This window comes from Erpetoichthys calabaricus, chromosome 16, assembly GCF_900747795.2.
Source record: "Erpetoichthys calabaricus chromosome 16, fErpCal1.3, whole genome shotgun sequence".
Lineage (NCBI taxonomy): Eukaryota > Metazoa > Chordata > Cladistia > Polypteriformes > Polypteridae > Erpetoichthys > Erpetoichthys calabaricus.
The window spans coordinates 15,982,076-15,997,228 of NC_041409.2; the positions used below are offsets into that span (position 1 = coordinate 15,982,076).

Consider the following 15,153-nt stretch of genomic DNA (forward strand, 5'->3'; position numbering starts at 1 on the left):
CGTTTAAACTGTTGAAAAGAGACAAATGTTTGTTTGCAGTGCTTTGAATAAAGTTCCTTTTTTTCTACAACCTCCTGTGTCTCTGTGCAAATCTGTGACCCAAGCGTGACAATACACACAGGCGCTCCAGGCTCGCAAAAGAGAGACGCACGCACACACAGGCGGGGGAGAGAGAGGCGCGCGCTAGAGAGACACACACAGGTGCTCCAGGCTCGCAAAAGAGAGACGCGCGCACACACACACAGAGCGATTGAGGGACGCATAAGTTAGAGAAGGCTTGTTTTTGTTTTCAGTTATGTTTCCGGTGATTGGTTCGTAGCCTGCATTGTTGCAGTGTTACTTTTCTTGGTGGTTTATTAAATTACGGATTTTTCAAATGTTCCTTTTTTCCCCTGTGCTTAAAACTCATTAAAAAAAGTGTTTTTAGCGAGAGCGGTTCCTAGCACTATAGCGCGAACTATTGCAGTGTTAGTTTTCTCTGTTTTTAAAGGTGTTCTCAGTGTTATTCAATGTTTTTACATTTAGTTTACCATTACGCTGTGCATTCTATGGTATAATTAACTATATTTGTGCTTAAAAACTAAAAAAATGTATATATTTACATACAGTTTCTACGGTCTGGAACGGATTAATTGTATTTACATACAATCCTATGGGAGAGATTGCTTCGGTTCACGACCAACTCGGTTTACGACCAGAGTTGTGGAACGAATTATGGTCGTGAACCGAGGTTCCACTGTATATCAAAATCTATATATATATATATATATATATATATATATATATATCTATATTTCTCTCTCTCTCTCTCTCTCTATATATATATATATATATATATATCTAAATCCCCGCGAAGTACTGCTTTTAAATTTTTATGAAGAAGAAAAGCTTTTTAAATTGAGGGAAAATATCCCAATAGCAATTTGTTAAGGATCTGTTTTTTTGTGAAGCAGCCTTAACACAGCTTTTCCGCTGCTCTATAAACGAACGCCATATAAGGTCTTCCTTTTTCGTTGCTTCGCCAAGGAAAGAGCCTTTTTATTAAATCCAAGGGTTCTTCGCTTTTTTTTTTGTTTGTTTATTACGATTGTTATAGTTCTGTGTGTATACGACGTTGTCAGTTCAGCACTCAGGTTGTAATATGACCAAGCCGTGCAAGCTTACTGTTAAGAATGCAACGTATAGTTGTACATGAGAAAAGCAATCTTGCCTCAAATCAATGGCAAAGTTTTGTAGGTCTATGAACTTAATTTAAAGTTTAGGTTTACACGGTGCTTTCTTTCCGAAGTACCTGCACTCATGAATATGTCTGTATGCGTCAGTCGCTCAAATCCCCGCGCTTCGCAATGGCGAAGTACTGCTTTTAAATTTTTATTAAGAAGAAAAGAAAACCTTTTAAAATTGAGGGAAAATATACCAATAACAGTTTGTTAAGGATCTGTTTTTTTGTGAAGCTGCGTTCACTCGAGTGATCACTTCGAGATGACTTGCTGGCTAACCATAAGCGTTACCTGGTAGGTAACCACCCATACAATCAGATTGTGAATCAGACTACGAATGCCGTGAATGTAATTACCCCGATCTACATGCTGTCAAATAAACGAACCACACGCTGTGGCGCAATTTTAGGGGCTTAGCCTCTAGCGCTGACGTCCGAGATTCGATTCCCGTAAGGGAGTGAAGTGAGCGCTGCTTTTAAAGTACTGCTTTTAAATTTTTATTAAGAAGAAAAGAAAACCTTTTTAAATTAAGTCTTAAAAAGAGCTGTAAAGATATTGACAATAAGCTACGCAAACCCACCAAGACATGCAATTGTTTAAATCAAAGCGCGAGTCGAAAAACACCATCCCATAATATTAGTTAACGATTAACACATTTCTATTTGTATTGTAAGCATACAATACAACTGATAATATGTTGCGCTTATTTATCTGGTGTACTGACATTTTTGCGCGTTTAACGGCTGAAATCTAACGTGGTTTGTGCCCTTCAGAATGAAAAGAGTTTGCATTTACCTTTTTAATAAAAGGCGAGCTTTTAAGACTGAGAAATCACCCCGTAAATGCACACGTTTAATTGCACATGTGTTAATATGTATGCTTACACAGTATTAAAAGACACTCAACAAGTACACAATATTAAAAGACAGTCAACAATTAACGTCATTTACCTTTGTTCCCGCGTTTGACTTGTGCTGTAAATCTCTTCCTCGTTTTCAGTTCACGTGATTACGTAGGAGGCGTAATACGTGATGACGCGATACGTGACTCCGCCTCCTCCATTAGAGTATATGGACAAAAAACAGGTTCCAGTTATGACCATTACACGTAGAATTTCGAAATGAAACCTGCCTAACTTTTGTAAGTAAGCTGTAAGGAATGAGCCTGCCAAATTTCAGCCTTCTACCTACACGGGAAGTTGGAGAATTAGTGATGAATGAGTCAGTCAAACAGGTTCCAGTTATGACCATTATGCGTAGAATTTTGAAATAAAAACTGCCTAACTTTTGTAAGTAAGCTGTAAGGAATGAGCCTGCCAAATTTCAGACTTCTACCTACACGGGAAGTTGGAGAATTAGTGGAGTGAGTCAGTCAAACAGGTTCCAGTTATGACCATTACGCGTAGAATTTCGAAATAAAAACTGCCTACCTTTTGTAAGTAAGCTGTAAGGAATGAGCCTGCCAAATTTCAGACTTCTACCTACACGGGAAGTTGGAGAATTAGTGATGAGTGAGTCAGTCAAACAGGTTCCAGTTATGACCATTACGCGTAGAATTTCGAAATAAAAACTGCCTACCTTTTGTAAGTAAGCTGTAAGGAATGAGCCTGCCAAATTTCAGACTTCTACCTACACGGGAAGTTGGAGAATTAGTGATGAGTGAGTCAGTCAGTCAGTCAGTCAGTGAGTCAGTGAGGGCTTTGCCTTTTATTAGTATAGATTATACAGTGCCTATGGGGTGTCAAACAGGCAATTACAATGATTTTCGGAATATATAAAGTCATTCCTGAATATATAAAGTCAGCGTCGGAATATATAACCTCATTCCTGAATATATAAATTTAAAGTCAGATTATATTGATATTGATTGAAATGACTCAGGCATATTTTTAGTAAACTCAATGAGTTCCTAATACAACATAATGAACGAAGTTAACAAAAACATCTTCAGAAAAATATTTTAAAACAACCTACTGTTCAGTTAATTTATTCAAAAGATGTATGTGCCCTGCATTTTGAACACTATATTTATTTATTCTTTTTGTATAGGCGCATTTTTGGACGAACCTCACAAGCCCAATCGACTCTGAGTGGCTTCTGTCGAAGTTTACCTTTCACTAGTACGAGTGAAATGACAAGCACGGAAATTTTATATATTCGGGAATGATTTTATATATTCCAACGCTGACTTCTGAAAAAAGCTGAAATCTTACTGGTACACCACGGAAGCTGTCATTTCATTCTTGAGCCTTTTGTGAAAGTGTTTATTTGATCTTTGGGCTTCAGGCTTCACACATTATATAGTTTATGCCTACATTTTGTAACATTTATTACTAAAATATGAAAAAGCTACTGTTTTAACAATGTGTTTACACAGATTACTGTAGAAACGGAAAACACATGAAATGCGTGTGTTCCAAATTAACGATCTATTATTTCCACTCTAAAACTCCACTTCACTCCCAGATAATCAATCAAGGCATGAGCTGGGAGAAGTTCGTGCACGTTCTAAGTCGGTGGGGGGATGGAATAGCCGGCTGCTTACAGCTTGTGTATATCAGCAGATTTAGATGACAAAAGACGTTGGCAGAGAGGTGCGAATGGATTTAAGAAGCAATTTAAGGTGGGCCGGATCTACGAGTTATTTCGTAGGCTCCGGTAATTCTAGTGTTAATCCTCCGGGCACGCTTCTGCATACTCTTCTTTTGAAGATTGACACACCAATTATGTTACTACGAAACGTACAACCATCAAAACTTTGTAAAACGGCACCAGGCTTCAGATCAAATCTCTGCACAAGAACCTAATTGAGGCAACTGTCTTCACTGGAACTGGCTCAGGGGAGACTCTATTTATTCCTTGCATCCCTCTCATACCCTCTGGCCTCCCATTCCAATTCAAACCCCTCCAAATTCCAGTAAGGGTCTGCTTCGCTATGATAATAAATAAGTCACAGAGCCAGACTCCAAAAAAGATCAGCATTGACTTGACACAAGATTGCTTCTCACATGGCCAACTGTACGTTGCATGCTCAAGAAATAAGCTCAGCAGACAGCTTGGTCATTTTACAGCACAAGGACGTCATTTACAAAGAGATCCTTACATCGTAAAAATGTGCATTTCTCATACACATTTACAATCATAATTTAAACTCTTTACAATCATCAAATTCACTTTCAATACTAAAATAAGCCTATGACAATTGCATTGACAATCATGTTACGTTATTTTTAAAATTTTTCCTTTTCTTTTTCATAGCTTCTTTAACATACTATTTCTCCGCTGCGAATTGAGGGTATTTTGCTAGTTTATAAACACAATATGTCCTCTAAAGATGAGATGCTTTTTGCATTTCTCCTATAACCCAATCATTATATCCCTAGCAAAGATTTAATTTGTTTTGTAACTGTCCGGATGGCCCTGTGAAACTTCACATATAAAATTTTCTTGATAAACTGATATTTTGGTTCACCTTTACTTATTTATAATTATGCCACCTGGGGTGTAGTCCTGCCTATTGCTGTCAGCGCATTATCCAAAAAATGATAAACCTTTTTGTAAAACTAGCTGTGTTCGGGCAAAAAAAAAAACTCTTAGGAACTAATAATGCAAAAATAGTCTTTAATGGACCGGCCTGCATTTAAGGTCATTTCACCAACTTTTACTACAAAAGTACATTAATAATTATCGCTTTTCACCTTTTATCGTCAAAGAATCACATATGGTGCTCTACCCCTCTTAAAAAAGCACTCAGCCCAGAAATAATGGCATGTCATGTGTGAGGAGGTGAATAGGAGCCTTCATTATGTTGTAGCAACCTTTGCTTTGAGTGTGACACATAATTTAGATTTACATTTGTAAAAGTAAATTTATATAATTTGACGGCAAAAAGTGGGCTGTCCTACGACACAAAAAAGCTAAACATAAAAAAGGTGCCCGTCAAGCAAGAGGAATGCAATTTTCATATCAGCCCCCAGCCACTTAGTGTTTTAAAGAGGGAAAATGAAAAATTAAAGGCAGTTTGTTTGCAACAAATAAATAACTTTATGTAACTCAGAGAAACAATATACAGTAGCTTAAATGTCAACCTTCTTACATTTCACACACAACTTTGCCAGCTTTAATCAGTTCTTTTTAAATAAATATATACATTGTTTTGCTTTGAAAAGCTGCCTTTATCAAACTAATATTTAATCAACTGCCAGACGCAGATAGGAGACAACTGCCTGAATCAATAAAATAAAAATCACAGGCTTTGGAACATGTCATCATCAATTGAAATGTAGTGAATCAAATTCAAGTAGGAACATGACTAGATGGCTTTCTACAAGACAAAGTGAAAGATCACGTATGGTAAACCAAGGAAAAATTAGGGACAAATTAGGAACATGAGAAATCGGACAAACAAGGAGAGACCATTTAGTCCATCAAGCCCATTTGTTTAGCTAATAGGTGAGCAGTCCTAATATCTCATCCAGGTACTTCTGAGACGTTGTCAAGGTTTCTGCTCAGAAGGTTCTTTTTGAAGCTTGGCATATTGAGACTTGGCTTTGGGGTCAACATCAAACGTTTATGTGAATTTGGACTTCTCAAGCACCTCAAAGAAGAAATTCCTTGGACTATTAAAGTTGGTTATTTGAATGTTAAAGTTTCAGGGTAATCACATTAGAAACATGAAGAACTTTGGATTGTTTTAGTATGTGACAAATGATGTGTTTGTTGTTTTCCTCCATCCTGATGTGAAATATTAATTTATTTTATATTCTAACAGCTAGGAACTGTTTTGGACGGTCACACTTGCAGAACTATTGATACTGTGATTTTGAAAAATTACTGTCTGTGCACCGTGTGGCCTCATCCATTACTTTTCTTCATTTGTACTCGTCACACAGTACTTTTGTAATCCATGCATTCCTCATTTTTATAATATAGAGTACCACAATGAGCTAAAGCCTAACTTAGCCACATTGGATACTGAGCCTGGATGAGATGTTTCCTCAACACAGTTCACCGTCAGAAATGCACTCCTCCACTCACCCATACCAGGCGTATTTTCACTGGTATCTGGAGGGAGCATACAGCTGTTTGCTGGAAGGCCTTAAAATTGTGAATAATTTTTTAAATCCTTAAATATTATTGCAGTGTAAAGCTTGTTGCTATTAATGAACACATGAAAAGGAAACTGTTCATTCTTCTGCTGTTTTTCCACGGATATGGCTTTAATTATGACCCAGTGTCAATACCAACAAAAAATAGTCTCTAGGAAACATCCAAGTCACTGTTAGAATAAGTATAGTAATTCAAGAGTAGAAAATCCTAACATAATTATGTAACTTGGTGTGTGAAACCAACTTAAACCTTGTTAAGAACACTTACTAGCCATAGCAAAATCATAACTATTTATCACCAGTGGGCTGAAGCAGTTAAAAAGGAAAACAGAATGCTGACGTATATAAAGATTGACATGGTGATGGATTGCTTTAATCAGTGTCTGTATAAAATTTTCACATCATTGCAGCGTTCACATGAGTTTTCTCCCAAATCCAAACGATTTGTATTTTAGAGTATATGGTGACTTTCTACAGTCATATGAAAAAGTTTGGGAACCCCTCTTAATTCTTTGGATTTTTGTTTATCATTGGCTGAGCTTTCAAAGTAGCAACTTCCTTTTAATATGTGACATGCCTTATGGAAACAGTAGTATTTCAGCAGTGACATTACGTTAATTGGATTAACAGAAAATATGCAATATGCATCATAACAAAATTAGACAGGTGCATAAATTTGGGCACCCCACCAGAGATATGACATCAATACTTAGTTGAGCCTCCTTTTGCAAATCTAACAGCCTCTAGACGCTGTCCTCCTATAGCCTGTGATGAGTGTCTGGATTCTGGATGGAGGTATTTTGACTATTCTTCCATACAAAATCTCTCCAGTTCAGTTCAATTTGATGGCTGCCAAGCATGGACAGCCTGCTTCAAATCATCCCACAGATTTTCGATGATATTCAAGTCAGGGGACTGTGACAGCAATTCCAGAACATTGTACTTCTCCCTCTGCATTAATGCTTTTGTAGATTTCGAACTGTGTTTTGGGTCATTGTCTTGTTGGAATATCCAACCCCTGCATAAGTAACTTCAACTTCGTGACTGATGCTCGAACATTACCCTGAAGAAGTTGTTGATATTGGGCTGAATTCATCCAACCCTCAACTTTAACAAGAGCCCCAGTCCCTGAACTAGCCACACAGCCCCACAGCATGATGGAACCTCCACCAAATTTGACAGTAGTTAGCAGGTGTTTTTCTTGGAATGCGGTGTTCTTCTTCCACCATGCAAAGCGCTTTTTGTTATGACCAAATAACTCAATTTTTGTCTCATCAGTCCAAAGCACTTTGTTCCAAAATGAATCTAGCTTGTCTAAATGAGCATTTGCATACAACAAGTGACTCTGTTTGTGGCCTGAGTGCAGAAAGGGCTTCTTTCTCATCACCCTGCCATACAGATGTTCTTTGTGCAAATTATGCTGAATTGTACAGCGATGTACAGATACACCATCTACAGCAAGAAGTTCTTGCAGGTCTTTGGAGGTGATCTGTGGGTTGTCTGTAACCATTCTCACAATCCTGCGCATATGCCTGTATTTTTTTTGGCCAGCCAGACCTGCTGGGTTTAACAGCAACTGTGCCTGTGGCCTTCCATTTCCTGATTCCGTTCCTTACAGTTGAAACTGACAGTTTAAACCTCTGAGATGGCTTTTTGTAGCCTTCCCCTAAACCATGAGACTGAACAATCTTTGTTTTCAGATCTTTTGAGAGTTGCTTTGAGGATCCCATGCTGTCACTCTTCCGAGGAGTTTCAAAGGGAAGCACAACTTGCAATTGACCACCTTAAATACCTTTATATCTCATGATTGGACACACCTGTAAATGAAGTTCAAGGCTTAATCAGCTAATCTAACCAATTTGGTGTTGCACGTAATCAGCATTGAGCAGTGACAGGCATTCACATCAGCAAAATTACAAGGGGACCCAAATTTTTGCACAGACAGTTTTTCACATTTAATTTAATTTCATACAACTAAATACTGCTTCATTAAAACTCTTTGTTCGGGAAACACCCCAGTACTCAGATGTTCCTAGGAAATGGAAGACATACCACTGTTAACTTTTTTGTTGAAAGTAGAGTCAATTGTTATGCAGGCTGAGAGGGGTTCTCCAACTTTTTCGTATGACTGTATTGCCATTGTTTGGGGGAATGTGGGATTGCATTTCAAAGCATGAACTGTATTAAGAAGATATGTCATCCAGGCTCAGTGTCCGATGCTACTAAGTTAGGCTTTAGCTCACTGTGACACTCTATGCTATAAAAATGATGAATGTATGGATTACAAAGCATTGTGTGATGAGTACAAATGAAGAAAAGTAAGGAATGAGGCCACATCCTCATCACTTTGTGCACCAATGATTTTAATGGTTTGGTTGAGAACGGGTCAATAGCCTAACAAAGCTCATCAGTCATATTCACCTAATTTTTCTGTAATGATAATCAAGTCAGGTTTTGAAGGTCCCCAAAGTCTTATTGTCCACCATACATAGCCATGCCTGTCAAAGTCCAGAGGAGAGGTAGTATTTATAAGACTTATATAGGAATTTATTATAGGACTTCAAAGTATGACCTGTGAGATGCGATGATGAAAGTTTTATCTTAGAGAAACAGAGTCTAAGTTGGATGTGTTGCTCCTTTTTATTATTTTGAGAATTAATAAGGTGGATTCCAAATACTAGAATAAGCAAAGTTTTTAAAATAGGACAGTTAAGCAGATATGAGACTACAAAGTAAATTTTGCACAAATGAAAAATATACCTACTTTGTGCACTGTGTATATCACTGTCGCCGTGGAATTTTCTAGGGGCGCCGCGAAAACTTCTGTAAAATATTTAAAATTGCTAGTGTTTTTGAACTTTTGGTTGATTAAAAAGATAATGTTTAAAAAAAAATATTTTATGTTGGAAAAACAGATAACGGTTAATCAGATTGTTGAATAAACTAATGTATTTATTTTGAATGCAAGTTAAAATTTTCGCTGTTTGCCATTCATCATAATAGCAACACCAGTGGTGTCAAAAACACATCTCGTGAGACTTAAAAAGTCTCATTGTTAGAAGATCTCGCTCACTGTACGGATAGATGAAGGCGGAGCAAATATAGAACGAGAAAATACGAACGCTACATTTCAGCTCTTGCCGACGAGAGAGTATCGCTGTAGCTGCAGCTCTCACCACTTAATCGTCTGAGTATTACTATGGAAAAATTAACCTTATTTTCGCTCTAACACTGCTGATCAACACAGTAAACTTTGTAAACTCAGTGACCTTTTCCAGTTCTTTGTGGTGAAAAACATTTTGTTGTGACGCAAGCATTCGATACTTCCTTGTAATTTAATTCTCAACAATTATCACTCTCTTTTTATTTACAGTAATTTTAATTAAACTTTATCTAGAAAAATTCATACATATTTTATTCTAAAAACTCCCAAAAAACTTAGATGGAGAGATTTCTAATTAGAAAAGATGCAAGTGATAAGAAAGATAAACCGAACGAGAACAGGCATGATAAGAAAACTGTAACATCAACAGGAAAAAAGCGGAAATACAATGAAGATTATCTTAAATATGGATTCATTCCATCTGATAATGATCTGTCACTGCCGTTTTGCTTGATTTGCCGAAGAACTCTCAGCAACGAAGCAATGTTGCCAAGTAAACTGCATCGCCATACATATGTGCTGAAAAACAATCTCAACGTTCACATTAATTAAATTTAAGATTTATCCTTTGATCCCTTTATTAATAAAATGTCTTTCAAACTTGTAAAATTAACTGTTTTTATTGGCGATTGTCCATAGATTGTGTCGTCACGACTTTATTTATGGGCAGTCCCTCAGGTGCGCCGCAAAAGAAAATTTTTGGACTTAGTGCACCGCAACTCGAAAAAGGTTGCCTTTCACAGGTGTATATATATATTTTTCCGCATACTGTATTCTGTGAATTTCTACACATAAGATATGCTCTAATCTCAGGAAGCTACTTTGTTCTCTAACTCATTTCTTTTTCTTTCCTGCAGGTGTTTGATCCTGACTTACAATGGAAAAACTGCTTTTCTATCTGCTGGTTATTGGCATGGCAGTTAAAGCCCAGATCTGTCCAAAACGCTGTGTCTGTCAGATTTTATCTCCCAACCTTGCAACGCTCTGTGCCAAAAAAGGTCTTCTGTTTGTCCCACCTAACATTGATCGGCGTACCGTGGAGTTACGTTTGGCTGATAACTTTGTCACAAACATCAAAAGAAAAGACTTTGCCAACATGACCAGTCTTGTGGATCTTACCTTGTCAAGGAATACAATAAGTTTCATTATGCCCCATGCTTTTGCAGATCTTCGCAACCTACGGGCCCTGCACCTCAACAGCAATCGATTAACTAAAATTTCCAATGATATATTTAGTGGGCTTTCTAATCTTCACCACCTTATTCTCAATAACAATCAGCTTACTACAATCCTACCAGAGGCATTTAATGATGTTTTATCATTGGAAGAGCTGGATATATCTTATAATAACTTGGAGACCATCCCCTGGGAAGCTATTGAGAGGATGACTAGCTTGCACACCTTCAGTCTTGACCACAACATGATTGACCACATCCCCGAGGGCACCTTTTCACACCTCCATAAACTAACCCGTTTGGATGTTACTTCCAACAAACTCCAGAAGCTGCCACCGGACCCCCTCTTTCAGCGTGCTCAGGTTCTGGCCACATCTGAGATCCTGAGTCCCTCATCTTTTGCACTTAGTTTTGGAGGTAATCCCCTGCACTGCAATTGTGAGTTGCTTTGGCTAAGGCGCCTTACGAGGGAAGATGATCTAGAAACATGCGCTACACCATCACATTTGTCTGGCCGATATTTTTGGTCCATTCCTGAAGAGGAATTCTTGTGTGAACCCCCTCTGATCACCCGTCACACACACGAAATGCGAGTCCTGGAGGGACAAAGGGCAACCTTAAGGTGTAAAGCAAGAGGTGATCCTGAACCTGCTATCCACTGGATATCGCCTGATGGTAAACTTATTTCTAATTCTTCTAGAGCGCTTGTCTATGACAACGGAACCTTGGACATTCTTATCACAACTGTAAAAGATACGGGTTCTTTCACTTGCATCTCCTCCAATCCAGCTGGTGAAGCAACCCAAACAGTTGACCTAAACATTATTAAGCTGCCCCACTTGATAAACAGCACAAATAATTTTCAAGAACCGGATCCTGGCTCCTCAGACATCTCTACTTCGACTAAGTCTGGATCCAATGCTAGCAGTAACGCGGGAGAGTCAAAGAGTAACCAAGACAAAAGGGTAGTAATTGCCGAGACGACTTCTTCAACAGCGCTTATTAAATTCAACTTTCAAAGGAACATCCCTGGAATACGCATGTTTCAGATTCAGTATAACGGCACATATGATGATTCCCTTGTTTACAGGTAAGACATTTCGTTTCTTCATTGCAGCGTAGTTGTCCTTGTATTTTGATAAAGTTAATCAGTTCTCCTTTCATGTTTATAATGCATTCTTTCCATTAGGACCATTATTATAGTCCTTACACATACTGTCTGGCTCCTTTGTTCCAGATCTATAGAATATTTTACAGCTATTCACTGTTCTGTGGTACAAATGTTTGTTTTAATTGGAGGAAATAAAATGGGGAAGTTGCTTCATCGGTGCACTTTTTATATTCCAAGGTTACATTTGGTATTTAATAATAAAATGCAAATTAATTGATATAAGAGCAACTGGACATGCAGGCTGAATTTTCACGGGTTGTAAAAAAAAGAGCAAACATCCATCCATCCATTTTCCAACCCGCTGAATCCGAGCACAGGGTCACGGGGGTCTGCTTGAGCCAATCCCAGCCAACACAGGGCACAAGGCAGGGAACCAATCCCGGGCAGGGTGCCAACCCACCGCAGGACACACACAAACACACCAAGCACACACTAGGGCCAATTTAGAATCGCCAATCCACCAAAGACGAGAAATGGTTGCTGTCTATATGAGTCCATCTGTTAAGTATTTGTATAGGTGAGACCGATCACGGTGTGCTAAGTGAATGTGTTTAGAAGTCAACTAATGATAACAGTCACACCTTTCAGAATTAATTTATCATTTTTTTTCTTTATGAAACGGCACTGTCTGTAATATCGGGTGATTTGGATTGCTGAACAGTGTAATTAGCACTCCTGTTAAGTTTAGCTGCAGGGCTTCATTCAGACAAGGCCTAACGATGGGGGAAGGTGGGTGGCTGCCATATGCCTCTGGAACTTCCATGTGCAGCTGATAAAATGACAGGGAATTTATATCCATTAAGAAGGGAGACTCAGCTTTAAATGTGTGTTATGCACCTTTGTGTCATGTCTGCTTAATCAAACGGGTTTACTTCGAGTGTAAATGTATTAATAGCTCAATGCAAAAGAAGAAAAAGAAAAAGACAGCTAAAGCACTTTTTTAAAGGCAATCATTTGAGGCACTGCAGCTTTCTGTTCTGTTTAATAATCACCAGAAGATGAAAACTGCAGTATCCGTATTCCTGTGTGGTTAATTCGAGTATGGCGTAACATAAATAGTAAAAGAAAGTTCACATACGTGTAAATAAATCTGTCCTGGCAAATATCCTGCCATCTTTTATAGTTAATAAGCAAAACAGTTCAGCCAGGACTTGCATGGCCTTAATATCCAATTATAAAAGGACTATTATATAGTAAGACTTTGGAATATTTTTATGCATTAAAAACCTAAACTCAGTTAGTCACAATCTGACAATTAATGTAATTTATATCTGCAGTGTATATACAAAAAAGGCTGTTACGCAAATGCTTCATTTAAACCCTGTGTGTGAAACGAATGCCTGAACTGCATATATATAACTTGGGAATTGAACTGGAAATGTATTGTTTTATACATTTATTTCCATTCTTTCATAGAAATAAAGCACTGACTTAATGAACTGATGCCTATGTTGAAAAATAAACCAAAATATCCAATTTCTTAATGAAACAGGGAATGCATTTGCAAATAGGGTGCGATGTATTTTATGTAATATGTAATCTTTTTTTAAAATGATTCTAGGTCAAGTTTGCAATGACTTGTATTTTTTTCTAATTTTGCCTGCAAAAATAAAATAACTATACTAAGTAATTTCAGTGCAATGTTAGTTATAAACCTCTGTTTCAGGATGTCTGTTAATGTACTATCATCCTAATAGTATATACACAGGGTCATTATGAAGTCCTTGTGCAGTTTTAAATAGATAGATAGATAGATAGATAGATAGATAGATAGATAGATAGATAGATAGATAGATAGATAGATAGATAGATAGATAGATAGATAGATAGATAGATACTTTATTAATCCCAATGGGAAATTCACATTCTTCAGCAGCAGCATAATGATAAAAAACAATATTAAATTAAAGAGTAATAAAAATGCAGGTAAAAACAGACAATAACTTTGTATAATGTTAACATTTACCCAATACCCCCCCACCCCGGGTGGAACTGAAGAGTCGCATAGTTTGGGGGAGGAACGATCTCCTCAGTCTGTCAGTGAAGCAGAATGGTGACAGCAGTCTGTCGCTGAAGCTGCTCTTCTGTCTGGAGATGACACTGTTTAGTGGATGCAGTGGATTCTCCATTATTGACAGGAGTCTGCTCAGCGCTCATTGCTCTGCCACGGATGTCAAACTGTCCAGCTCCGTGTCTACAATAGAGCCTGCTTTCCTCACCAGTTTGTCCAGGCGTGAGGCGTCCTTCTTCTTAATGCTGCCTCCCCAGCACATCACGGCATAGAAGAGGGCGCTCGCCACAACCGTCTGATAGAACATCTGCATACATATATAAATACACATAAATAGAACATTAGAACAATGTAGATGAGAACAGGCCATTCAGCCCAACAAAGCTCGCTAGCCCTATCCACTTATTTCTTCCAAAAAAACATCAAGTCGAGTTTTGAAAGTCTCTAAAGTCTTACTGTCTACCACACTACTTGGTAGCTTATTCTATTGTTGTTTGTGTAAAGAAAAACATCCTAATGTTTGTGTGAAATTTCCAAATGTGTCCCCGTGTTCTTGATGAACTCATTTTAAAATAGCAGTCTCAATCCACTGTACTAATTCCCTTTATGATTTTAAACACTTCGATCATGTCACCTTTTAATCTTCTTTTGCTTAAACTGTATAGGCTCAGTTCTTTTAATCTTTCCTTATAATTCAACCCCTGTAGCCCTGGAATGAGCCTAGTCACTCTTCTCTGGACCTTTTCTAGGGCTGCTATGTCCTTTTTGTAGCCTGGAGACCAAAACTGCACAAAGTACTCCAGATGAGGCCTCACCAGTGTGTTATAACGCTTGAGCAGAACCTCCTTGGACTTGTACTCCACACATCAAGGCGCTATATAACTTAACATTCTGTTAGCCTTCCTAATGGCTTCTGAACACTGTCGGGAAGTCGATAGCTTAGAGTCCACTATGACTCCTAAATCCTTGTCATAAGGTGTACTCTCGATTTTCCGACCGCCCATTGTGTATTTAAACCTAACATTTTTACTTCCTATGTATAATACTTTACATTTCCTGACATTAAATTTCATCTGCCACAAATCTGCCCAAGCCTGTATGCTATCCAAGTCCTTCTGTAATGATGTAACGGATTCCAAATTATCTGCTAATCCACCTACTGTATCTTGGTATCATCTGCAAACTTAACCAGCTTGTTACTTAGATTCCTATCCAAATCATTTATATATACAGTGGAACCTCGAGATACGATCACCTCTGTATACGAGAAATTCAAAATACGAGGAAAGTATGAGCAAAAAATTCA

The 15,153-nt window shown here is 37.9% G+C and overlaps 1 protein-coding gene across 1 annotated transcript in view; it reads left to right on the forward strand.

Moving 5' to 3' along the window:
• lrfn5a (leucine rich repeat and fibronectin type III domain containing 5a) overlaps positions 1 to 15,153 on the forward strand; it is a 214,585-nt gene that overhangs the window by 176,969 nt on the left and 22,463 nt on the right. Inside the window, exon 3 of the mRNA XM_028821878.2 lies at positions 10,348 to 11,755. Within this exon, the coding sequence (XP_028677711.2) occupies positions 10,368 to 11,755 (1,388 nt within the window). The 5' untranslated portion in view covers positions 10,348 to 10,367. The remainder of the gene's footprint in view (positions 1 to 10,347; positions 11,756 to 15,153) is intronic.